The sequence below is a fragment of the Lutjanus erythropterus genome, chromosome 19 (assembly GCF_056507025.1).
Source record: "Lutjanus erythropterus isolate fLutEry1 chromosome 19, fLutEry1.hap2, whole genome shotgun sequence".
Classification (NCBI taxonomy): Eukaryota; Metazoa; Chordata; class Actinopteri; order Lutjaniformes; family Lutjanidae; genus Lutjanus; species Lutjanus erythropterus.
The window spans coordinates 1,347,905-1,375,326 of NC_139335.1; the positions used below are offsets into that span (position 1 = coordinate 1,347,905).

At 41.0% G+C, this 27,422-nt stretch overlaps 1 protein-coding gene across 3 annotated transcripts; it reads left to right on the top strand.

Moving 5' to 3' along the window:
- The first annotated feature begins 823 nt into the window (after positions 1 to 823).
- On the top strand, positions 824 to 25,662 carry taok2a (TAO kinase 2a). Of its 3 annotated transcripts, XM_084743562.1 has the most exons (21): positions 824 to 1,318; positions 3,283 to 3,376; positions 9,192 to 9,332; positions 13,423 to 13,494; positions 13,649 to 13,750; positions 14,149 to 14,194; positions 14,287 to 14,383; positions 15,434 to 15,547; positions 15,832 to 15,923; positions 16,029 to 16,122; positions 16,685 to 16,766; positions 16,848 to 17,018; positions 17,812 to 18,021; positions 18,222 to 18,350; positions 19,292 to 19,528; positions 20,095 to 20,223; positions 20,393 to 20,596; positions 20,933 to 21,172; positions 21,299 to 21,520; positions 22,568 to 22,750; positions 23,642 to 25,662. In XM_084743562.1, the coding sequence occupies exons 3-21, from the start codon at positions 9,201 to 9,203 to the stop codon at positions 24,545 to 24,547; spliced, it is 3,462 nt and encodes a 1,153-aa protein (XP_084599688.1). In that variant the 5' UTR covers positions 824 to 1,318; positions 3,283 to 3,376; positions 9,192 to 9,200; the 3' UTR covers positions 24,548 to 25,662. The 3 variants fall into 3 exon arrangements, with proteins under 3 accessions (XP_084599688.1, XP_084599687.1, XP_084599689.1); XM_084743561.1 differs by lacking the exon at positions 3,283 to 3,376; XM_084743563.1 differs by lacking the exon at positions 3,283 to 3,376 and having other exon boundaries at positions 21,299 to 21,511.
- Positions 25,663 to 27,422: the final 1,760 nt, after the last annotated feature.

The following is a 27,422-nucleotide window of genomic DNA, read 5'->3' on the forward strand; positions in this document are numbered from 1 at the left end:
GTACTTTTACAGTGAGGTGTGATGAAAAACAAATCAAAATGTTTCCAGCCAAATTTACGACAGTTACAAGCTCTTAAAGTGTTCTGTTAAAAAATAAAATCATCTTATTTTTCCCATTTTTTGACAAGAAAATAGGAAATTACAAAGTAATCTAAAAGTATGTATGTATATATTTTAATTATGTAATTATGTATATATTTTAATTTTTTTATTTGATTTTTTATATATTCTTTAAATACATTTTATTGAAATACTGCTCATCTCTGTGCTGCTCTATTGCAAAAGGCTGACTGCCCGAATATACATTTTATATCTGGTATTTTAGAGTCCTCTTTGGTAGTTTTGATTTTGTTGAATGAATTCATTGAGCAGAGGTCTACTCAGTGCTGCGCCTCAACGTCATGAAGTGTGGCCAACATATACGGAGTCTTGTTAAAATCGTTATTAAATCGAGCCTTCGAGCCTTTGTTCTAGATTATTAATATTATCTAGGTCGATTTATTTATACCCTTTTATTTGTGAAGCGGAAATCTCACAGGAAATAGAACAAATCATTTTCCGGGCGATTGTGTCTAAATGGGAACTCCAGACCCGCAAACGATCTCGCGAGAGCGATCCCTTTAACACAAACCAGGATTTTTTCTAACCCTGGCCAGGCGTTTTCTGTCTCCAAACCTACACAGATCACAGCTGCGGCGTTGTCACATTAGAAAACATAATTAGGTTGCACAACGAGCACACTGAAGAATCAACGCGTACAAATCTCGCGAGAATTTTGCAAATCAAGAGTTCCCTTCTATACACGACACTTGAGTCCCGCCCCACCAGTCTGTGCCATCTTGTATTTAGCCAGAACAAAAACGGTGTAAGGAACAAGTCCACCCTCAGGATGGGGCGCAGATATCAGGACGAACTTTAAGAGGAGATTTTAGAAAGCTTAACCGTAACAGGACAATATGCTTAGAAGCGGGGCACCGCCGAGAAACATCAGCCACACCCAGAAGAACAGCTAATGTTAACGTTAGCTTACAAGCTATCAAAGCTAAGCTAGCCAATTAGCTACGGCTAACGTAAGAGAGACAACTGGCGAGCTTCAAGTTTCTGTCTGAGCCCGCTGAAGTAGCAGTGTTATTTTGAACCCGTCAATTTATTTCGCTGCTGTTCTGAAATCAGGAGGGACCTCGGTGGAAATGGGCCGGACGTCGTGCTGATTGTCCGCCGACAGGAGACCCAGCCGGGCTATGAGGACAGCGGCTCGCTGCTAGCTCTGCTGCTAACACTTGTTTTTCGTTCCAGAGCGGAACCACAATAAGCCGCGGTGAGTGATGCTACATTTAGCTAACAGCTTGGTGCAGTGCTAGCCAACCCAGTTAACTGTTCCATGGGGTTTCAAACTTGGGTCCGGGGACGCCCAGTGGTCTTTGATTTGATTCACAGGCCTTCAGTAAGATGAGAAATAGTGGACATTTGCAGCAGCTAACCGTTAACTTGGTTCACTCTGATGTCTGAGATGAAAACTGAGGACATTTCTAGTTCGGTGATCATCATGTCATTAAAATGACCAACATTATCTAGTGTTGTTAAGTTGGCTTGATGTTTTTCTGCCAACTAATTGCTCAGAATCCGCCCAAATTGACTTGAAAACCCACCCACATATAAGCTATAAAAAACAATACAATTGCATTCAGAAATAGTAGCAATTGTCTTGCGGATCATAACAAATTTTCAATATGTAATAACAATAATAATAATAATAATGGTAATAATAATAAAAAAAACAATGCAAGCGTTTCCCAGTGGGTTAGAATGCAGACTGAAGAAGACACTAAGTATATGAAACTTTTCCATTTCTGCCCTCTGCCTTAAGAACAAAGGGACATATCAAATAACAGAAATGATAGTTTTATTTTGTAACATGGTAAACGCAACAAGCCTCGACAGTGTGCCAACTTTAAGTACTTTTATTGTTAGAATAAATGTGACATTTGGTCCTGTCGTAGCAGCTCAGTTTCCAACAAACATCGGGACAAGAAACAAAAATTAAGACAGGAGACAAACAGTACACTGCATTTAACAATATAAATGCTGAAGATGACATTCAGAGCTCTCTAATATACATTTGATCTGAGATTGAGCTCTGTATTTGATGTTAAGATTGACTGATGCACAAAGAGTTTTTCAGTCTAAGCTTATTAAAATGCAGGACCCCGTGTCTCTGGTTGGATGGAAACAATCTGTGTTCACTATTGAGGACATGGCTGGGATTAAAAACAATGTTGGTATGTTATTATTGTGGTGGGCTGATTCATAGATGAATGATGATGATGTGAACATGAATCTCTTCTCAGCACAGTGAATAAAAAGTCATGTCAAAATTGCTCTAAGTGACTTGACATATTTGCATAACTAAAGAAATACAATTGATGAATACATTTTTAGTGTACTATAAATTTTAACATATTTTAAAAAACAGCCCAGTCTATTGTAAACCAGACCAAATCCTGTCCACTCACCCAACCCCATTTTTACCAACACAATGCAGGTTAAAACAGCTAATTTGGACTGAAAACCATCTAATCTGCCAACACTGAAGTAATTCTTCTTTTAACTAGCTGCAATACTAGCTAACCCATTTAACTGTTCTAGGGGGGTTCAGACTTCTTTCTTCTTCGTTTCTAGGGACACCCAGTGGACATTGACTTGTTTCAGAAGCCTTCAGTAAATTGAGAAGTAGTGGACATTTGCTGCAGCTAACTGTTAGCTCAGATCATTCTGATGGACTGTTTTATCAGCATTTACTTAGTTCATGTTAGCTGGATGTAACACTATTTTTCTGCACATTGAACACAAAATTAAGATACACAAATCAGTGATAATTCTAGAACATAACCCGACTTCTGGAAATTTAGGAAAGATATTGTTTAACTGTTTCTAATGAGGGTCTGTGAATCTTCCCTGCAAAAACCCTGTAAGATTTGCATTAGTTTCTGCTGCCATTAAGACCTAATCAACATTTATTGCCATATGCTAATATTGATACATTAAAGCTGGGAAAGGTAGTTTATTTTTGGCCTCACTGGGCAAAAGTTCCATAATAACAGTTCAGCATATTTAGTGATGCACACTATTGGATTTTTGCAAATATTTAGTATGTCAGTATTTTCCAACTCATTGCAGAGAACATCTCTCAAATCTCCTCTGTGAATTCTTCTTTTGTTGTGAAGGCTCACTGGCTTATGCATACATGAAATGACATGCTTTTCAAAATTTTAATTATCACAGGGCAAATTGAGAAGACTACTACTGACAGATTTTTTTTTTCTTTGGCCATAATGGTCAGGATGACGCCTCTTTAAGATAGCTACATTCATTTCAGGTTGGTACTGATATTTTATTTTAAAGCCTTTATCGGGCGATACCAGTGATGTGCCAGTAATATTGTGCATCCCTAAGCTTATTGTAATTCAAGTTATCTGAGTGAAAACCAGACTTCCGCTCCTCTTCTTGAATTTGTTTTCAGGCTTTAGAAAATTTAGCTTGTGACAAGAGAATTTGGCCAATCACAGGTTGGTAAGATAGTTGATGCTTGAATTTCAGGCTGTGTCCAAAATTCCACACTAACATGCTATTTATTATGCTAAAACAGTATGAGATATTTTTTAGTATGTCCAAAATCATATTCAAGATAAACATACTATTTCTGGGGAAGTATTACAGTGTGGAAGCACTGGACACTACGCTGGCATAAATACTGCACGATGCAATACAGCAACCAAGTTAGCTCTTGTGTAACATCAAACGCTTCAATTTAAATGTAAGGTTTCACTTTGCTAGGTGCACTATATAATTTTTTTTAAATTAGTTCATTGATGGCAGGGGTTACCATGATTATGTCTTGCCAACTGATGCGGATGCACTCAGGAAGTGACATGATACATGCCAAGCAATAAGTTTGAAAATATTCATGCTACTGTTTCTTTACACAAAATTACTTAGAATGATAGTAAGTTATCGTACACATGTTGGGTAGGTAGTGCTTCATTTGTCAAACCTGGACTGCTTTTGGCCAAAACGTCAGTGTTTGATAATCTGAGAATGAAACTCTACAGTCAACCATCTCTCTCCAGAACTGGTTACTGCACCTTTTTGATAAAATTAGTAACAACCAAGTAAACAGAACATAGTTTTGTATGGTTCAGCAGGTTGAATCCAGGGTGTATTTTAGATTTAGATTTATTTAATTTGTTTAAAAATGGGACATACTTAATAATGAACATTTCCATGTAAACATTACACATTATCAAAACAGTTGGCGATTAATTCAATATTTGACAACTAATCAATTAATTGACTAATCATTGCTGCTGTAGTGCAGTTTGTGGATATTGGCTTTTTCATGCAACAGTATGATCCTTTCTCAAAAGATTGGACCACGCCCGGTGAAAAAATGAAAAATTGTTGATACCACTTTGCCTGTGATCCAGTCTCTCTCTCTCTCTCTCTCTCTCTCCCCCTCTCTCTCTCTCTTTTTTTTTTTTAGAAAGTAGCTCACATCAGTTTAGCTTTTGGACGTGTTGATTACTGGTGGTAATACATGTTTGTACTCCCACTTTGTGTGAATGTTTTACGTGCACAACAAGGAGCTTCTGATATGCAAAACTTGTTTCCCAGTCAGAGCTGCATTCAGCCATGTGATCCTGGTCACTCAGCACCACTGACACACCAAATTTCACGTCACTCATTATGTTTAAAACTTCTGTCTGTGGCTCCGTTTCCCTTCTCTGTTTTTTAAGCGTCTTGTGCTGCCTTTTAAATTTAACTTAATTGAACTTGTGAGTTTGTTTTTTCCACATAGGAAGTTGAAGAAACTTGCTTCCCCAGACAGCGTAGTGTGCCCAAACTTGTGAGAACAACTGGGTTCCTTGGAAAATGACAAAAATAGATACCACAAGACGGCTTCTCATTTCAAAAATGGTGAATGATTTGGTGGTGTTCTTTTTTTTTTTTTTGAAGCGTTTCAACATGAAGCAGAGGAATCTGAAAATGGTGGACAGCAATAATGACAAACCACGGTGCACTTTGTTTAAACACACCAGCACATGTCCCAATCCACGAGTTGAGGTTTTCAGAAAATTTCCACTGATGTCATGAATACCACAACATTGGGTCATTTATATGGACACATAAATCAGTGAATGTGACCCCATTTGAAGGCCACAATTATATTCACTTTTACCTTTTTATTGTGAAAATTTATAGCGGAAAGTGATAGAAAACATGAAAGGGGAATAGAGAACCAGTACAGGCTTTTAGGATGGCCCATTTTTCCTCCTAATGTGGAAAAACCTGCTGTTCTTGCTGTAGACAAATGCATTTCTTTATTTCATATATTTCAGATTGCTTGTTTTTCCTCTGACTGTAGACAGTAGCTGCAGGCGTCTGCATCCTCGCCTTGGATTGAACACTGAGTGCCACATAATATATGATTGGAAATTGGTTCACTGCGTTCTGAAGAAATGTTGGGCTGGGGGGGCGGGAGGGTGGGAATCTGTCTCCTCGTCTAGCACAGATTTACTAGCACGTTTACACAGCAGTGCTTTAAAGGGAACAAGCCTTGCAGTCCTGCATTAAACGGGGACCCCGAGGGCGTGTTTTCATGCATTCACCGAATCACAGAGGCCTGGTTATGTTGCTGGCTCTCCGCGGGGCTCCAGCTGACACTCGAGGACGAGCGGCTACATTAACCCCATTATAAAATGATGTTGCATTTGTCAATAAGCTAGGCTCAGTGAGCAGGCTGAGACTACATTCAGGGGGCTGATTTAGTCAGATGATTTGATTTGAGGCTCGACTCATCTTCATGGATTTATTCATACCCATCTTTGATTGGAGTTGGATGGTGAAGAAGTGCAGTGTTGTCAGTTCGACTCTCTGATCTTCAGACACATGAGACGACACAAGTGTCGAGTCTGTAATTAAATGCATTTAAAGATTCAGTTTCTTCTTCGTTTTTCCCTGCTGGTGGACTGTTTGAATATTGATTTCCTTCCTTTATCTCTAACTAGAGCTGAAACAAGTGATAGATTAGTTGATCAACTAGGCCAGAGTGATTATAGATGAAAAACCTCTCATCATAGTCAAGTTTCATGTTGGTTGATATTGATAGTTATTGATCATATTATAGGTTGTGGCTGAGGACATGTTGTGAGCTCCAAACGGTGGAAGTGGTTAAGGTGATAAATTAAATAGAGCTGTGATGATTAATTGATTATGAAATTAATCACCAATTATTTTGATTAATCAGGCTGAGTAATTTTTTAAGGCAAAAAAAGTCAAAGTTATCTGACTCTGGCTTCTTAGATGTAAATATTTTCTGTCTTTTTATATTTATCTTGATCTTTGATTAACATTTTTCACCATTTTCTGACATTTTATGCACTGATTGACTAATCAAAAAAAGGATCGACAGATTAACTGATAATGAAAATAATCGTGACAGGAAAGATGTAGGTTTGTGTGACAGGATTAATGAATTCATTAATTGAGAAAATAATAAACAAATCAGCACAATGAAAATAATTGATAGCTGCAACCTGAAAATTAAGTATGTTTTATTATTGTTGGATGTTCTTTCTTTCTTTCTTTGTTTCTTTCATCTTCAAATGTAAAGAAACCAGAAAAAACTCATTTAAAAATCACATTTAATAAGCTGGAATCAGAGAAGTATCCTATCCTTTTTTTCCCCAATACCAATTTTAGAAAGATCCATTTAACCAAAAAGAAAATTGTTACACATCACAATACACTTATTCTCCTCAAAGGAAGAAGTGGTTCAAAGATAAGTGAGAAAATAATTGACAGATTAATCGATAATGAAAATGATCACTAGTTGCAGGCCTACTATATATATGTCCTTTAGTAAATCATGGATAAACCAATAAATTTCGTGTGAAGACTGGTTCAAAACACGCTGGTTTATCAATATTTTTGTTAAATTCTTTATTACACCAAGAGCGACACTAAATGTCTCTTTTTAGGCTCAGTTAATAAATTGTAAAAGCAGCTGTGTGCTCTTATTTTGGAGGCTGTTGAGCCTTTGCAGAATTTATGCTTTTTGACGTTACAAGTTCCAGCCAAACTGAACAGTTAATAATTGAAATTCATTCATGTTGATGTGTACTCTGTGAAAACCAGCTGCCATTTTGTCTCCACCACATCAGTACTCAGTCTCTCCTGTTCATGTCACTCTTTCTCGTGTCTCCTGTCTCTTTCTGTTTGTAACTTGCTCCCTCCAGTTTTTCAGGCCTCTCACAGTTGAACATCCTGGTTTCTCAGTTTTCTGTTGAATGTCTTCATGTCACAACTTGTCAGCCTGTTACTGTCCCAGATAGATCAACTGTGGGAGATAAAGACTGTTTTCTATCACCACAGAGGTGCAGAGCCCACGATAACTCCAAATGTTTATGCCAAAAGCAGCCAGTCATGACATTCCTGGAATATTGGAGAATATTTCGGACATGCACCGTGGATTCTGTGTATCAGGGAGGCTGATAAAGTCTCTGATTTTGGTGCACATGAGGGAATTTTGCAAATGGGTCACTTTAGAAGAGTACAAGAATGCATTTTCCAGCGTGTTTAACACATTAATTAGATGGTTTTCTGCCCAGCTGAAGTGGAAAACAGACGCTTCACATCTTTCAAAAACAAAATGGGCACACAATCCATGTTCCAATTTTAAACCAAAGGCTAGTTTCTTCAGCACAATTCAAAACACTGGATTGGAACCTGCTAGGACTCCTAAAGTGATTGTCACATCGCTCAGTACATCAAATGTAAATGTTCTCTTTATAGGATTGTTTAAATCAGCAGTTCAGTAAAACATGATATTTTCAGGTGTGATGTGATGTTCACTTATTTCTCTTTTTGTCTGACTAGCAGCAATTCAAAGTCGAAGATATTCAATTAATTATGCGGTTAAACAGAGAAAAACAGTCAGTGTATTATGTACGGTAAATGGAGGTGTGTGCGCTGTGGACAGGGTCAGCAGCAGGCTGTATTTTAGACACCTAAAAAAATATTATTTATATTTAGACTATTTTCACCACTTTTCCTTGATGTCAGCCTCTTTTAACAGGAAAGCACCATTAAATAAGCCATATATCACTCCCTCCAAACCAACCAAACTCCATTGGCAAAATAAGTAATTTTACCTCACAGAACAAAAGAGATGCTGATACCGCTGCCTCAATCTTTGTTTGTGTTATTGTGAGACTTCTGTAATTAAAAGGCTAGTTTGGACTCACCATAGCCACACAATAACACAAACAAACAAATAGATTGATGCAGCAGTAGACTAACAACTCTTGTGATCTGTGAGGTAAAATTACTGATTTCTCCCAGTGGAGTTTGGTTGGTTTGTAGGGAGTGATAATTAGCTTGTATAATGGTAGTTTCCTGTTGAAAAAGGCTGTCTGACAGCAAGGAGAAATCGTGAAAACATTCTGAATATACTTTTATGTTAAAAATAGTTTGGTATTAGAATTTGTCAGCATCTGTTGTGAGTTGCTATTTGTTTGTTGGCACAGAAAGTGAGGTGATTTTTTTTTTTGTCTTGCACACTAACGAGGGTGTGTCTTTGTGTTCGCTGCAGCCTCTGACTCAGCAGCACTCTTAACAGGTAAAAATATTATAAATATAGTGTGGGCAGGATCAGAATAACATATGAATGACCTACAGTGGATGACGGTTGACAGGCCACCAGTTTGGAGAAGCAGCAGGAGTACTGGAGTAGGAAGCTAAACAGTGTACTGCTGTGGGTCAGGACAGGGTCAGCAGCAAAACGTATTTTAGACATCTGAAAAAAAAAAATTGAATATTTTCACCACTTGATCTTGCTGTCAGACAGACTTTCCCGTAGGAAGATGCCATTATATATCCCTTTTATTGATTTCACCTTCAGTGAAAAAAGTGACAGATTGGGGCTTATGTGTAAAAGAGAGAACTGAAGTTGCAGTAGTGATATAATTGTATAGTAGAAAGCCTTTATTTATCTAAGAGTTGATTCCTAAAACCAGGCCCAAAATGTTTTTCTCAGTAATGCCTCTGAGGTCTGGTGGTGTCTGCTTGTTTTGGTGTTTCCGCTCTTCACTTCCATCTCCCTGTACTAACCTGTGCTCTCCCCTGTACTGCAGGCCCTGGCCATGCCCTCGAGTGCACGGGCGGGCAATCTCAAGGACCCGGAGGTGGCAGATCTCTTCTGCAAAGATGATCCGGAGAAGCTGTTCGCTGACCTCCGTGAGATCGGCCATGGCAGTTTCGGAGCTGTTTACTTTGTGAGTAGGACGTTGAGTCAGTCTACCTTTTGGCAGCATATGTTTGTTTGGTAAAACCAGTATGTCTTTACATTCAACACAGCATCTCTACTTAGTGATAATCCGTGAATGAGATTTTTAAGACAAGATCAGACTGAAATGCCCTCTTTCTCTATCTTCTCTATCATTCACCATGACGTTGTGCTCATGTTGGGACTGGGTTATGTGGAAAATAGCTAGTTTTCCATTTCCATGGGAATGCAAAGGTGATTATGCCTGTTCTGACAGGCCACTCTTGAAGGTGTTTGTTTTTTTGTTTTTTGTTTTTCTTCCCATTTCACATTAATCAGAGTTCAAATTAATGCTGAACGTTCACTGAATGTGTAGGAGTCTGTTTATGAGTTGCATTAATTTTTTAGGTGTAGATGTTTAACGGTTAAATTAAGCAATTTGTGAATGGAGTCTGGACTTTTAAGTGACTGCCAACCACACTGCCTGCCAGAGTGTGTATTTTCAGAGCAGTGGGCTTTTATTTTCAGGATAACAGGCTTAACTTTACATCGACAGGTTAGAAACAGCTGATCAGCTTATAGTGTAAGACTCGTCATCACATGTATTTGTCAGTTTATGGTGTTGCACACATCTGGAGTTCCTTCAGCCTGCGAGAGCGTTCCCAAGTCTTTGGAGGAGGGGACGTAGGAAACGACTTGCTTCAACCATAGATTGTATATAAAGTTATTATTATTAACACAGTCTGTGGATCTGGAACTGACGAGACTAAACCAAGTCCAGGCCAAGTCACAGTATGTCACTCACCAGCTCCACGCTCTTGTTGGTACCAAGCATGCTCTGGTTGCCAAAAAACCAAGATGACAACCTACCCTAATGTCTGACTCGAGGCTTCAGAACGATAGTTGTGACAGTGGTTCTGTCCTCTGATACACTGTCAGTGTTAATAAAGTTTTCTGAAAGTCTCACACGTTGGGCTTAAAGTGTGGCTAATGGAGCACATTTTCAGACTGTCTCTCCTGGAAGACATTCATGGTGTTGTACTCTGCACCCCGGTTACTTTTCTCACCTCCACACAGCTGCCAATCACGGTGTGAAGTGGGTGTGAATGTCAGATTGTCTGAAAGATGTCAGGGGGGAGGGAGGGGGGTTTCCAAAGCATGCCGACTATCTGACAAGCAGTTCTGATGAAACACACTGGCAGCTTTAGGCAGCTTTGTGTGTGTGTGTGTGTGTGTGTGTGTGTGTGTGTGTGTGTGCGTGTGCGTGTGCGTGTGTGTGTGTGTGCGTGCAAGTGTGTGTGTGCGCTGATCAGTAGTGACTGACTGATCCAACCTGCTGATGCCACTTTCAGTTGACAGAAAGCTTTGGTATTGATTATGAGGAACAGCTGTAGAACATTTTAGAGTTTACAAGTTGTAACGCTCTGCTGCTGAAATGCTGCTGGTGGGAACTGCAGTCGCTCATATGACAGAACAAAACCGCAGCGCACACGCGACATCACAAAGCCGCATCTGGTGGAAATCCGCTGCTTTGTGACTTGACTAGGGATGATATGTGTGACACTTTGCGCCGTGTGATTTATTGCACATTAAGCTACAAAACGTGACAACAACTCATTAAATGCTTCAACTTTTCAGTGCGAACAGGATCACAGAATATAGGACTAAACAACATTGTTTACCCTGAGCTAACGTTAGCTGCCAGCCTGCTATACAGTGTGGCTAATGTTAGCTTTGCTAGCAGCAGCAGTAGCTCTGCTTGCAGGTTAATGTTTGTGTCTGTGCTGAAAGTAGTCACACATTGAGTTGTTATATTCTGTCACGGTCTACATTCAACATTAATTCCATTTTCTATGTGAAAACACTACCAAACTGTGCTGGTTTTATGAGCTGTCATCTGTCCCAATTTGCTGATTAAAAACACCCAGGTTTGCGTGGGTCATTGTGGCATATGCACTGGGTGGGAGGGGCTGCCATCTGACGGCGCCGCAGCCCTGACTAGTGCAACAGTTAGCTGGCCTTGTGCGTGAATAAAGTATTTAGAAATAGTTTAATGGACTAGTACTTCTGGTGTCAACTAGCGACGGTGGTGACATTTAATTGTGTAGTTGTACATCCCTAGACTTGACCCACCCATCGTGACCTGTGGTATTGTCTAGAAAGTCAATCTGACTGCTGTTCTATTCGGCTGTTCTATTATTTTGGGTTTACCCACTTAGTCATTATATGTATGTTACTAATGATCAAAAATCACGTTGTGTTAATATTTTGTGAAAGCACCAATAGTCACCCATACATTATTGTTGCAATATCGATATCTGTGTGAGAAGGTGAAGTTGATATTCTTGATCTTGCTCTGATTTGTCCAGTGTTCTCCAACTGGTGGAAACAACCATCAATGTGCACAAAAAGTAGAATAAATCAGAGATGTGGAGGGTGATTCAGAGGTTTGTTGGCAGAACAAACCATATGGTCTAAAACACACACTTGTCCTCTACTTATTTCTTTATAGGTTCCTGTTCATTGTGCAAAAGCAACACAATACTGTATGTTGCTCAGTACTGAGATTGTGTTGAGGAAAATCAAACTGTTCAGATATTTATCAGATTTCCAAAGAATTTCCCTGAGACGCACACTGACTGAACCCAGGAGGCCTGAGCAGTGTTAACTTTGTGTGGGTTTCCAAAAGACAGAAATTCTGTCTCATCTGCATTTTCTCATTAATAAGGAAACTGTGAATCTGAAAATTTCCCTACCTAATTAGGAAAACAGTGGGAACACAATGTGTGTATGCACTAAGCTGTGCATCTCATTTTACCTTTATTCTTCAGGCTGTGTGGTAGACTCACACCTCCACAGTGTTCTCACTGCCACACTGAATGTCTGAGTTTCAGAGGATCCTTAAAAGGCCATTAGAGATGTGCTACAAAAATAGATGATGTGCATCAATTTGCATCAATTTAACAAGAATGCCACTGCTTTATACTGTATTTCCTCAGAGCTCAGACTCGGTGTACACTTGGTGTGTGTCAGAGGGGATGGCTGACCTTAAATGACCGTTCATAACCTCAGCCAGGCTTAAGAGGGCCTAGTTTACTGATAAACACGTTTTAAAATAAACTCATACAGCTCTACAGGCTGATTTCACCTGATTACTCCAGCTTTTAATGCTGTTATTAAGGATTTTTCTCAGTAGAAATAGTAACAATGCAGCTGATTTCATGTTGTCACAGTGAAGCTTGCCGTCGTCTGGTGTCCGATGGCAGTGTCCTCGCTGGGATTTAGGATTAAGCCCTTTGGAGGATTAAGCATTTGCCATAGATTTGAGAAAAAATGAGTATTTTATCCGAAAAACAAATACTGTAGTTTGGTTGACAAATGGATCATTGTGTACATTTTTGTTCTCGTCTCACTGAACATGTCAGATTGATGTTTTGGCACCACCAAGTGGTGAAAAAATATTTCATGTGCTTTGATAAAAAAAAAAAAAAAAGTAGTTTTTCCACAGCAGTAACAATGTTGAAGGAACAAATGAAATATTGTTTTCATTATTTGATAAATCAGAGAACTTTCTCTGACAAAAACTCTAGGGTTAATTGGACAGAGAAGCCAAAAAAAGCAGCATTTTAAGAAGTAAAGCTTCTTATTTACATGATCGGACTGACCTGCTCAGGTCCTTAAATGTGGATCAATTCTAGCTCTGACTGAAAAACAGTCCCACTATAAAGTTAACTGGTTCTGTGGTTGATTAATACTGGCCCATGGCTACAGAGATGAAGCTGCTTTTCTTTGTCTTCTCTGTCATTTACATGCATTTAAGTAACTGGGTTACAGTTTTATTTCTCCATTAAGCTGATTTTTTAAATGTAGTGTGAAATCAGGGTAGGGGATTAGAGAAGCCCGATTTCTTCAGGAGACAGCTGATTTCCTGAACATGTGTACATGTATGTGGCACATAGTTGGCGCCACTGTTTACACAGCTCAGTGTAAGTAACCTCCTTAAATAAAGATTTAAAAAGCGACCTGTTTTCCTCTGAGTAACTGTGTTTCTTGAATGCACATGATAATGTATTAATAATTGTGTTTCTGTATTCCAACAGGCCCGAGATGTGCGCAACAATGAGGTGGTGGCCATTAAGAAAATGTCCTACAGCGGCAAGCAGACGAACGAGGTAACAGACAAGAAAGAAACAACTATTTCCTTTTAAGATTTTAATTTTAAATTTGATTGATTGATTAAAATACTTCTCTATCAATAATCTGTCTCTGAAAAGTTCTGAAGAATACAAGATGTGGACTTGCTGAGTGTTTTGTCTTCATGTGCAGAAATGGCAGGACATCATTAAAGAGGTGAAGTTCCTGCAGAAACTTCGCCACCCCAACACCATCGAGTATCGGGGATGTTACCTGAAAGAGCACACAGCATGGGTACGTATCCTGTCAGTTAGCAGGACTGTTGTTATGTCTAATAAACTTTGAAAAATCCACTGCCCATCATCTACATTTTAATTATATCAGAACTTCATAAACTGATGACATTCATGCTGCAATAAACATTTATGTGGGTTTATTCTGTGAAAAATGTCCAGAATGAGATCTTAAAATAACTTTATTCCAACAAATCCTCACCCTGCACGTTGGAAAAAAACAAATGTACGACAAACTTTATTAAATAACTTTAGTGATTATTGATAATCAAAGCTGTTGATGCTGATTAAAGCTGCTATAAGGATTTTTTTTACTGGTTATGAAACCCATATATCTGAATGTAAAAAAGCCACCTGCGTGTTTCTGCTAACCGTCATGTTGAATTGTTTGTCCCTCAGCTGGTGATGGAGTACTGCCTCGGCTCGGCCTCAGACCTCCTTGAAGGTTAGTTCAACCCTCAACACTTTCCACATTTTCAGTCGTTAAGACGTGATTATTTATCAGTCTCTCGTTGTTTGTGACCCTCTTCTCTGCAGTTCACAAAAAGCCCCTCCAGGAAATTGAAATAGCTGCTATTACCCATGGTGCACTGCAGGGATTAGCATATCTTCACTCTCACAATATGATTCACAGGTAAAATCTTTTTCTCACGTTCTCGTCTTTCTGGCAGTTACGTTGGGATGTTATTACAACAATTTACTGCAAGAAATCCTGGCAAAATGTTTGTGTATCTGCCGGGTTCCCTTGAAAAAAAAGAGTGACATCAAGAGTAAGAACTTTAGAAAACTCACTTCCAATTAAACCCGCCTGCAGACCCTCTTATCTGTGTGTGTGTGTGTGTGTGTGTGTGTGTGTTTAGGAGCAATCAATGAAACATAAATAAATACACAAAGTAGGGCTGCAACTAACAATTATTTTCATTATTTATCCTGTCGATTATTTTCTTGATTAATTGATTTGTTGTTTGGTCCAGAACACGTCAGTCAGTGTTTCTCAAAGCCCAAGATGACGTCCTCAAATGTCTTGTTTTGTCCAGAACCCAAAGATATTCAGTTTACTGTGGACTAAAGGACTAAAGAAACCATAAAATGTTCACTTTTCAGAGAATTCTAACAATTAATCAATTCGAAATAGTTGCAGCTTAATTTAATAATTGATTATTTGTTGCAGCTTTAATGCAAAGCTAAAACAAATTTGGTTTAACAGCTTAGTAAAAATAAAACTTTAAGTATCGACTTTTTTTTTTTTTTTTTTTTTTTTTGGGATCATTGTGGTGAGTTTACATGTTAAACATAATACAAGTTGAGACAAGTGGTTAAAGAATGTGCTCCATGTTTAAAAAACAGGTCTTGGCATTCTGAGAGTCTGAACATAACTTGTTTAAAAGTCGTTATGCTGCACTTGAGTTGTATCCTGAGCTGAAATGATGAAGGCGTAACTGATTCACTTTGTCTCACTATGATTCTGTATCCTGTTAGTCCAACCTATGCCACAGTGTGTTGTAGTCAGACATGTCTAGATTCTTATTTTAAATGCGATAATGAGAAATAAAGTTATTTGAACACCTGAGTGTAGACTTCTCCATCAGTGTTAATCTGACAGCAGTATATTAATGTTTTTAAAAATGTTACTGGTATATGTATGCAACAGTCGCAGTTGGATTTACCATCTGATCGTTTGTAGGGACGTGAAAGCAGGAAACATCCTGCTGACGGAGCCTGGTCAGGTCAAACTGGGGGACTTTGGTTCTGCTTCAATCGTGGCTCCAGCCAACTCCTTCGTGGGGACGCCCTACTGGTGAGTGTTGAACCAAATCCTGCAGTCTTTTTCTAAACCAACGTCATTTCATAAGTGAGCAGAATATATGTTGAAATCAGTCGAAACAGGCTGTTAAAAGACATTTGGTTGACATTCTTGCTCTTTTTATCCTCCTGATTTTATCTTAACCCTGCTTTCTTTAATCTTAGTGTGTGATGTTACTGCAGAGCAGCGTAGAGCTACAGATGAATAATGAATGAATGAGCACTATGAGATTCTTCAGTCTTGTGTATTGTTGATCTCTGCTGTGCTTCCTTTGTTAGGATGGCTCCAGAGGTGATCTTAGCCATGGATGAGGGCCAGTATGACGGCAAGGTGGACGTCTGGTCGCTGGGCATCACCTGCATAGAGCTGGGTATGACCTGCAGATGATGAAGATGATGAAGATTATGATGTGTGTGACTAAATCCAGACATGATTGTTTGTCTATATTTTTTTTGACGTTGTGTTCTTTCCACAGCGGAGAGGAAGCCCCCACTGTTCAACATGAATGCTATGAGTGCCTTATATCACATCGCTCAGAATGAAAGCCCCATCCTTCAGTCCAACCACTGGTGAGAATATTTCTTTGTCTTCTCTGTTTGATCTTCACAGAAGCCGTAAACTTCTTTTGTCCTCAAGATTGAGATGCAGGTACCTTAAGATAAACTCTTTATTCATAATCATATCTTAATCACATTTCTGAAATAAAAAGTTAAGACTTTGTACTTTTCCGCAAATAAAAACTGATCAAATAAAATCTAGGTCTGAAAAACTGACAGGGGCGTGGTCAACATGAGCAGATAAAGGCCTGTCTCAAATGATGGCTTGGGGAAAAAACAAACTCTTCAAATCTATTGATTATATTATAATTATATATCTATTGTGAAACTAGTAACTTCATGAATAAACTTGTGATAATGAGACAGTTGTGACAAAGAACACTATTTGATATTTTAATGTTTAGATGACTTTCTCATGGGATAATGGACTTAAAAAACTAAATAGAAGTGCTCTTAGTTATCCTTAGAGGACTTAAATAATTGTTTGCTTTCGCAGATCTCCACTTTTCCTCTTGTTTCGTCTCCATAAAGGAGTTTATCACGTTAAGTAACACAATCCCATATTTCTCTGCAGGTCTGATTCCTTCCGCAACTTTGTTGACTCTTGCCTACAGAAGATTCCCCAGGACCGGCCTACCTCGGACGTGCTGCTCAATGTGAGTCATTCATCCAGTGACATCATCAAAACACACACAAACCTCCTCTGCAGAGTCTCATCTGTCGTTTCCGTCCTGCAGCATCGGTTTTTGTGTCGCGAGCGTCCGCTGACGGTGATCATGGACCTGATTGCCCGAACCAAGGATGCGGTGCGGGAGCTGGACAACCTGCAGTACCGCAAGATGAAGAAGATCCTCTTCCAGGAGACCCAGCAGAACGGCCCTGTGTCCGAGGGAGGGGAGGATGAGGAGGTGAGGAGCAAGGAGAGGGGGAAGATAAAGGCTGGAATGAGTGTGAAGGGAATGAATGACTCCTGGGAGGGGAAGACAGGAGCAGGAGGGAGGAAACGATGTAGCGGACAAGGAGGAAAAAACAAAGAAATGAAATAAGTGCTCCGACTTATAAGACGAGCTAGAGTATCATGGGAAAGGACATCGTATACGTCAATCATAATGTTGTGTGAATTTGTACACCCTAAACAAGGTGTCTGCAACCTGCTGCATGTGGCTTTGTTGCCTCTCTCTAATGGCTCCCTGTGGCTTTGACAAAAAAATATTTTTTTAATTAAATTATTATTTAAATTATTTATTTTTTAACACACCTCAAATTACCAAAAGGTTTTGTTTCATCAACTGAAATGTGCATCATAGTCTGCATTGACAGCTTGGTTTCTTTAGCCTTGAGTCTCCCTCCACAAGCTATGGATGCCAACTCCAAAGAGAAATATAGAAATAATTGCAACTCTAGACAGATTTTTCTTTGATTTTTTGGGGCCAAATGACTCTTAGGAAAGGTTGCATTTGCATTATGTGCATTTATCTCCCCTTTTCTCCCCTAAAAATGAAAAGAATCAGTCTATGATAGGGAGGGATGGAGTGGGTTGAGCTTTAATGATGTGCTAATACTAATTCTTCTCATTTTACGTGGGACTACAACAAAATAGAAAAGACAAATTAGGCAGACAAAAATGCAAATTTAATGGCCTGTTATCAAAGAAAATATCTGTGTCGAGCTACATCCAGTTTGTGTGTTTGTGGGTGTCAGGAGGTGGAGCAGTACCTGCTGCGGACGGGAACAGTCAACAGCATGGAGAGCTCGCAGTCGGTGCCCAGCATGTCCATCTCGGCCAGTTCTCAGAGCAGCTCGGTCAACAGTCTGGCCGATGCCTCTGATGACAGCAGCAGTGAGATGGCCATGATGCAGGAGGGCGAGCACACGGTCACGTCCAACAGCTCCATCATCCACCGACCCACGGTAAACACACCCAACCCCAAGTCTGGTTGATCTTTAATATTATATATTAATAATAATAATATATATTACAATTTTCATTTGGACATCTGATCCCATTAAATTAACGTTTTCCCATGCAACGTCTAGTTTCATAAAGAGAAATTAGGTAAGCCTAAATTTATGTGTGTGCGATATTAAAAGTGTCTCCTCCTCCTGTTCAGGGTCAGGATAACATCTACGATGACCCGTACCAGCCAGAGATGGACCAGCCCCAGGCTACCTCAGCTGGACGCCGTCGAGCCTACTATCGTAACCGTGACCACTTCGCCACCATCCGAACGGCCTCTCTGGTAACTTCGTCTTCCTCGGTCTCCTCGTCCTTGCAGCTTATAGTGTGGTGTTGTGTGCTGTCAACTCAGAAAGCATATAAATAATTATGTTTTTTTGTTTGTTTTTTTAAGCAAATTATTGGTTTAATCCTTGATTTAAAGTCAAATGAATCAAAATTCTCATTATCTGCTATCCTAAATCAATCACAGTCAAAGATTTTATTCTTATTAAGTTTAGAGTTTCTCTTTGTCTCTTTGTTTATGTGGGGTGTTTGTGATGATGGTTCAATGATTATGTTTTATTCTAGTGGTGTCGTGTTGCAGAAGTCTCTAAATGCATGCCATTAAAACTGTGTGCAGAGCTCCATCTGAACTGGGTGACCTGACCCTTTTTAAAATGGAGCCACTCTGCAGACAGACTGATGCCTTCATGCCACAGTTTAGTGGAGAACATTGTTTGCATGGCAGCAGTTGTAGTTTCACATCATCTCTCACAGAAACTCTCACTTACAAACATCAGTTAGAGCAGGTCCATATGGCTTATGCATGACAGCTCAATATTTTTAGGCTATTGTGAGCTATATCAAGCAAAAATACAATGATTTTATAGAATATGATGCATTGTTGTGGATTAAACTACCCAACACTATGTAATGTGGTAAGGGTCGGGCTATATGGACACAGAAAATACTAACACAATAGGATTTTTGATCAATAATCATCAGTAATGTGGATTTAGTGACTAAGACAAATAATAGAACAGCTGGAGCAGTTCAGAAAATTACATCATGTTTACTGTAATGCAGCCTTTACAACCAACTTATTCCACTTATATAACATATTATATAACAACATCCAAAAACTGAGATGATATCTAGTCTCTTATCAAGATATTGATATAATATTGATGTAATGTCCAGCCCTAATATCTGTGTTCTTCCGTTTCTCGTCTCCTCCTCCAGGTGACCCGTCAAATCCAGGAACATGAGCAGGGCTCGGCGCTACGAGAGCAGATGTCCGGCTACAAGCGTATGCGGCGGCAGCACCAGAAGCAGCTGATGGGGCTGGAGAACAAACTGAAGGCGGAGATGGACGAGCACCAGCTGAAGCTGGACAAAGAGCTGGAGAACCAGAGGAACAGTTTCTCCACCGAAGCCGACAAGCTGGTCAAGAAGCACCAGGCCATCCTGGAGAAGGAGGTGAGACTGTAGAGCAGACTCAGTACGTTCACACCAGTACGCTGTGAGATCATTTCTATGGCTGCGTTTAAAGGGAAATTCTGGTATTTTTATATCTGGGTATATCTATATCTGGGGAGCTTGGAGTAGAACTGCTGCTCCTCTGTGTGGACAGGAGCTGGCTGAGGTGGAGAAAAGTGTCGCTCGGGCTGCTGCAACTGGGCCCCGACCCCAGATAGGTATGCACGAACAACTATCAGATCAGCGTTGTGTGTAAACTGCAGGAATACCTTCCCGACTAAGATCAGTAATACAACAAACTTATTTTATCACCTCAGCCACTTCCCCCCCTTTGGAGACACAACATGTCATCAGTCATGAGCTACATGATCAGTAATAATCAATATAACATAATGCCCTCAAGGATTATGTTGCAGCCCGTTTCATAGCTGCACACTCCAAAACCTTTTGTACCTCTTAGTCATTTTGACCTCCCAAAAAATATAGGGGCAGGTTTAAAAACACCAGAATCATCCTTTAATCATTTCAGCAGTAGTAGCACTGATGTGGTTTGTGTCGTCCTGCAGACGAAAGCAGCTCTGGCAGAAGAGAAGAAGTTCCAGCAGCACATTCTGGGCCAGCAGAAGAAAGAACTGACCAGTTTACTGGAGTCACAGAAACGCCAGTATCGCCAGCGCAAGGAGCAGCTGAAAGAGGTAACAACATCAAATACCAGTTTGTGTAATGGATGTTATTCTCCAAACCAGAGCACTCAGAGCTCATATTAGGAGTTCCCCTGCATGTCCAGTGGATGTAGACAACATGCTGCAGAGAGGAAGAACAGGCCTGCAGTTGTTCATGGCAGCTCTGTCCTGCATTAAACAGGAGCTGAACGAGAACCAGTCGACCCCGAAGCGGGAGAAGCAGGAGTGGCTGATCCGTCAGAAGGAGTGTCTGCAGCAGATGCAAGCGGAGGAGGAGGCCAGCCTGCTCAGGAGGCAGAGGCAGTACTACGAGCTGCAGTGTCGCCAGTACAAGAGGAAGATGCTGCTGGCTCGCCACAACCTGGAGCAGGACCTGCTCAGAGAGGTACGACAGCTCTGTCTGTGGTTATAAAATCAGTGTTAGTTTGACAGCGAATTTTGATTTAGTTTTAGTCATCTGAATTGTTTCAGTTGTAGTTTTGATTTAGTCGACTAAATCTACAGTAGATTTAAACCTGTAATGTAATAATATTGTTGAATAGACCATGAATTCAGGCCTGCAGTGTAATTTATCACTTTAGATTTCAATATTAGTCAGAAATGTCTCAATTTGATTTTTTAACAATTTAACCCTAATGTGTGATCTGTATGTTCCTTTCTTACTACACATCTTCCTCTCTCCCTCTTCCTTCCCTCTGACCTCTGTCTCGTCCTCCGCCAGGACCTGAACAAGAAGCAGACCCAGAAGGATCTGGAGTGTGCCATGCTGCTGCGGCACCACGAGTCCACCCAGGAGCTGGAGTTCAGGCAGCTGAGCTCGGTGCAGCGGACTCGTGCCGAGCTCATCCGCACGCAACATCAGACCGAACTGACCAACCAGATGGAGTACAACAAGCGTCGTGAACAAGAACTGCGACAGAAACACGCCATGGAGGTCCGGCAGCAGCCCAAGAGCCTCAAGGTACATAAGAGAAATGGAAAAACGATAAAGCAATAAATTAAATGTTCACCACAGTTTAGTTTTAGCAGATAAGTTATAGGGTTTTATTGGCATTAGCTGATTATTATTATTTAAACCTGTTTTCAGTCCAAAGAGCTGCAGATCAAGCGTCAGTTCCAGGAGACCTGTAAGATCCAGACCCGTCAGTACAAAGCCCTGAGGAACCACCTGCTGGAGAGCACTCCCAAATCCGACCACAAGGCTGTCCTCAAACGCCTCAAAGAGGAACAAACACGTAAGCTGGCCATCCTGGCCGAGCAGTACGACCACTCCATCAACGACATGCTGTCCACACAGGCTGTGAGTAAGGCAAGGAAACCTCCGCGCACCTGCTACACCTGCACTGCACCACCACCTTCACCATCATCCTCACCATCATCATCAGCAGCAGCAGCAGCTCCACCTCAGTGACAGAGACGCAAACAAACATTTAGTTTGTGAAGGCAACATGAATTTATCAGCAGCATATCAAATCAAAAAGGAAATCCAGCGCATCCAAAGAAAACCCAGAAACAATCGATATGATCCAGACATTCAGACCTTTTTAAAGAATGATTTGAAAATGTAAATGACATTCGTCTTTACATCTGACTTTAAGTTTTAGGTTCATTTATTTATTGTTTTAAAACATTCATCAAGTAACAATTCTCACGTTTTCTTGTTCAGACTGAGAATTTTCTGCTTTTCTCTTAATTTTTACTGTTGCAGTCTGAATATATGTCAGTTTTGAACTGTTATTCAGACGAAACAAGACATATAAAGACGTCAAATGGAGCTTCAGAGAAAATACTTTTTGATATTTTTGAGACCGAAACAACTGAGCTGTCACAAAGCTGCTCTTCCTCTGAAATTCACTGTTTTTGAAAAATGAAAAGAGTTGACGAGATCAGAATAGTTGGCAATTCATTTTATTTTGTTTGATTGATTATTAGATTTATTGAGTAACTGTTGCAGTTCTGATATAAATACAAACATAAGACACTAAGAGGAGTGACACCAGCAGAAGGCCAGTTGCTCTATCTTATAATGACAAAAGTGAAAAATGATTCATATATCTGTCTTTAATCTGCTCCAAAATTCTGTGTTCTTCTTCCTTGGCCCATGTTTCACCCTTTAACCATGTTTCATGAAAACCAGGCCAGTAATTTATCTGTAATCCTGCTGACAACCAGTACAGAAAATAAAACCTCCTTGGCCGAAGTAATAATCTTTTTACTGAAGATGGGAAGAAAAGTAACTAAATCAGAACTTCGCTGCACATCACATCTCATTAATAAAACTATTAGACAGCGTGACTCTTTGAACAGCAGACTGTTTTCTGCTCATACTGATCTTCGTCCTCGTTGGTCCTCACAGCTGCGGCTCGATGAGACGCAGGAGGCCGAGTACCAGGTGCTGCGGATGCAGCTGCAGCAGGAGCTGGAGCTGCTGAACGCCTACCAGAGCAAAATCAAGATCCACACTGACACGCAGCACGAGCGAGAGGTGAAGGACCTGGAGCAGAGGGTGTCCATCCGCCGGGCGCTGCTGGAGCAAAGGGTACGAAGACGTTGTGACTGTGTTATACTGTCATTAACTCAGACACAGGACTGTCCTCTGAGCTTTTTGGTGTTTTTTAGTGCTCGACTGCTGGCGTACTGCCTGACACATCTAGTGAGGCTGAGTGTAGGTTAATGTTGGGCCCCGTCCACACGAGAGCGCCGCTTCCATCACAGAAACTCAGTGTCCTATAAGCAGAGGTTTGCTCTGGTATGAGGTTCTGCCTTTCCCTAGATAAAATCACAATCGTCTTGGACGGCGTTAAGCCCAGAATACAGTGACGCTCCTGCAAAATGGTGTTGAAGGGGGAACTTGTTTTGGTAGAATATCCGCCATTTTCAGCGTGTAGGTAGCAGCTCTGAGGTTACTGTTGTTGTTTCCTGTGGACTTTGAAAATGCAGACTGCAGATGCTGCCTGAAACAAGAGTCCAGAGGCAAGCTTACACCCACACAGATCATCCAGTGAGTCACACTAAGGCTTAGCTTAGCTAAACCAAGCTATCCTTGATGAGGATTCCGAATAATTATCATCAATATACAACACAGGGTTTGAAATGAAATTAGAGTTGTTGATCCCTCACATAAAATACAACTTACATGTAATATAAAACAAAATAAATACACAAAAAGTGACTCAGAGCAACCCATCCAGGTACTTTGCTCCTGTTTCATGACTCCGCCCCTTTTGGATGGAAACAGTTGTTCTAAATTGACTGGCGGTCAGAGCAGATTTTGAGGTCTTTGCCAATTTAAATAAATTAAATAAGAAAACTGCATCACTGTTGAAGAAAACCTTTTCCATCAGTTGATAAATCATGGACTGCTGGTTTGGTGTATAAATGTTTTTCATTTGTTGCCATGGTGACTAACCGTGTGGCTGTCTGTTGTCAGATCGAGGAGGAGATGCTCTCCCTGCAGAACGAACGTTCCGAGCGGATCCGGACTTTGCTCGAGCGTCAGGCTCACGAGATCGAAGCCTTCGACTCGGAGAGCATGCGTCTCGGCTTCAGCAACATGGCGCTGACCGGCATCCCGGCCGAGGCTTTCAACCAGGGCTACCCGACCCCCAGCCCTTCCTCGGGCTCCAGCGGCTGGCCATCCCGGCCCGTCCCCCGCTCCGGCAGCCACTGGAGCCACAGCGTCCAGAACTCTGTGGCGACTCCGTCCTGGCGCAGCCAGAACCATGGCGGAGGAGGCTTCAGCCGGGCCGAGTCCATCACCTCCTCCCACGGCCTCGGCAGGGACAGCGAGCTGCACAAGAGCGGCAGGGGCCACTCCTCGTCCTCCTCGTCCACCTCCTCCTCGTCCTCCCACCACCACCAGCAGCACTACCTCCCCCAGCACTACCAACACCATCAGAGCACGCCGCAGCTGTACCGCGACAGCCACGAGCGCGACAGCAGGGAGCGCGAGCGCGCCCGCGAGTGGGTGGGTGGAGGGAGCCACTACCCCCACCACTCCCAGGGCCACCACCACCACCACCACCACCACCTCTCCTCCCACGCCTCCTCCCAGTCCCTGGCTCTGCTGCCTCCCCCGCCGCCACCTCCTCCCATCTCCCTGTCCTCTTCCTCCCCACCCTCCTCCGCCTCCTCCTCTTCATCGTCACAGGGAGGCTACGGAGGCGGGGGCCTGAGCGTGCGGGGCCCCAGTCTGATGGCCCTCAGGAACAGCCCCCAGCCTCTGAGGAGGACGGCATCTGGGGGTCCGGGCGGCGGGGGGAGCGACGGAGGGCTGAGCCGCAGCACGTCGGTCACCTCGCACATCTCCAACGGCTCGCACCTCTCTTACTCATGAAAGAGCCAACGTCTCGTCTGCGCTCCGACCTGCGAGCATCGTTCTGCTTCTGAACACAACACACTGACACACACTGACACACACTGACACACACACACTGACACACACACACTGACACACACACACACACACACACACACACACACACACAGGGAGGGAGAGAACAGAGGTAGAACCAGGCCCATGCCAGAGAGAGACGATATTAGCATGTTTTAACAGGTTTCAAAGAGCTAAAACAAAACAAACCCCAGTTTTAAAAGTGTAAATTTTAAGATCTCCTTTCCTGACGTGTGCCGGGGCTCTAAACCGCTCCGGACGCACAAAAAGAGAAAGAGAGGAAGCCTTTTATAGAGTCACTACAGTCCTGAATGAGGATCGATCACTGTTCATTAAAGCCTCTTCCATATGGTGCAGAGTTGCACCGAAGCAGTGATGAAACAAAACGGCACGTCCACATGTGAAAATGAGCCGTGTGTCGCAGAATGAACAACCAGTAAAGATCCGATTTTTTTTTTTTTTTTTTGCAAAAATAAAAAAAAAAGTTCATTTTGTTACACACTGAATCCATTGCACAGTATTGACTCACTGCAGGAGACGCCTGTCGGACCAGTTTGAGATTCAGGTTTGAGCCGAGACCTTCAGGTGTTCAGGTTTAAAGTTGAGCCGACGAGCAGGTTTTTTTTTTTTCTTTCTTTCAGTTTGTATTGAACTGAGCAACGAGCGACAGTTGTGGAGCTTCCACTTGGCTAGCGGTGCTTTAAAAACCACTGTAACTATGTAAATAACGGTCAATTGTAAACCCAGTTTTTTTGATTTGTAAGTGTTTCATACATTCAAGCGGGGCGGCGGCGGCGGTGGGAGGGGGGGCGTCAACCAAGGGAAGATTTCTTGAAAACACGTTTTTTTCTTTGTAGTGATAAGATTCTGTATATGACAATTAAACAAACACTGCCATCTCTTTGTTGGGCTGACCCAAGACAACTCTACCACTGCCCTTTAATTCTTCTTAAAGGAACAGTCTGATATTTTGAGCTTGTTTGTCGTCTCAGCTGGAGTCAGAAGACTTTGAATCAGTTTGATGTGTGGCTGCTCAGAACAGAAGGAGCTCCACTTTAGTTTTAGCAGGAGGGAGGAGCAATTTTCAAATCACACAAGGTGCAATATTTGTTCAAAGCAAAATGTGTCATAAAACTTTTTAAATGAATGAACACGTCAGATTCTACTTAAAACACAAAGATCCCTGCAAAAAATGTTTTTCAGTCATATTAAAAATAATGATGTAAAAATGATCATTACCTCTATTATTGCAAATCATATCACAATTGCAATATCAGTCAAAATAATCACAATTAGATATTTCTTCATACCAGGAGATTGTCAATATTTAATATTAAACAAGTATTGTGGTTATAAAAAGGAAAGATTTAAATTCTCGTTCCAAACCTCTGTTCAGTTTAGTCTGTAGTTTCCTGCCTGAAATTTGTCTTGCAACAGAAAAATCAGTATTCAGTAAATTTTTAACGAAGATTAAAATGATCCTTTCTTTTGTGCCTCAGACGTTTTCCTGATATCAAAAGGTCTTTTTTAAAATACCAGTATTATATAGCAGTTTATAATTCTGTTGTTGTGACAACTGAAGCAGGAGATGATCAGAGAAATGACAGAAAATCCACAAAACTGCATCATTTTTTTTACCTACAGTCTTATGCAGCACACACAAAATACAAATATGTGGAAATATATAGAGAGCAGGGCTGCATCTAATGAAAAAAAGAAACTGAAATCAGAGAAATTTGATTTGTTTTTGCTTAAAAAAAGAAAAAAAGACTCAAACCAATTAATCGGTTATGAGAGTAGTTTATCAATCGATTGATAATGGATGCAGCTCTGATATATAGATGCGTAAATATGCAGAGTCAGTCCACATTATTGCCATCTACCTTTGAATGCGTGCGTGTCGTTCTGGTTATGAAGGGGATTGATATCTTTGACTGTAGATGAATTAGTTCATATTTTTTTTTACCTCCTGCTTCCTGTTTTCGTTCTGAACTCAGACGCCGGCGACATCCTCTGACTCCAGTCGAAACGGCAGAGAAGAAAAACAAAATGTTGGAGTGCTCCTTTAAAGGGATGCTGCCAGAGAGTATTTTTGAGTGAGCCGAGCACTAAAACTCTGCGTTGCCGAGAGTGTGTGAGCGTCTGTGAGCGTGTGTGAGCGTGTGTGTGTGTGTGTGTGTGCGCAGCTTACCGACACCTCCACCTGTCTCCCCACAGTCTGGTCTGCATCTGTAGATAAGATGTACATGTTACATTACAAATTAGTACAATTCAGTGCATGGAACTTGTGTACAGACGGCATTTGTATGGATAACATGCACACTACCTATTTATATAAATGCATATAAATGTAAGATACCTGTGTAAATGTAGCAGGTATACTGAAGATTGTTCACTGTCCAAACACTTTTGACTTGCATTGTACTTACCAGTGTACATAAAAGCACTAACTTTGAGACTGTGTTAGAGTAATAATAATGATTATTTTGTCACGTGAGTTATACCGATTTGTACTAGATTCAGACAAATAGATGCTATCATTATTATTACCTCTACTGCAGTTGGAATATTTATGTTGTATGCTAATTTTTAAATTGTAATTGCCAATTTTGACCACTAGGTGGGGAATAAGCGCAATGTTACTGTGATAGAGCTATAAAAAAAGAAAAAAATATTAATGTTTTTAAGGAGGACAAAAAAGGACTACCTTTCCCAGCATTCCTGTCGAGGTCTCAGGGAAGGAGTCTACAGTTCTGGGCAGGGCTGCGTTCTACTTTTTACTTTTATTATTTTTTATTTTGAGCCAGTATTAAAGAAA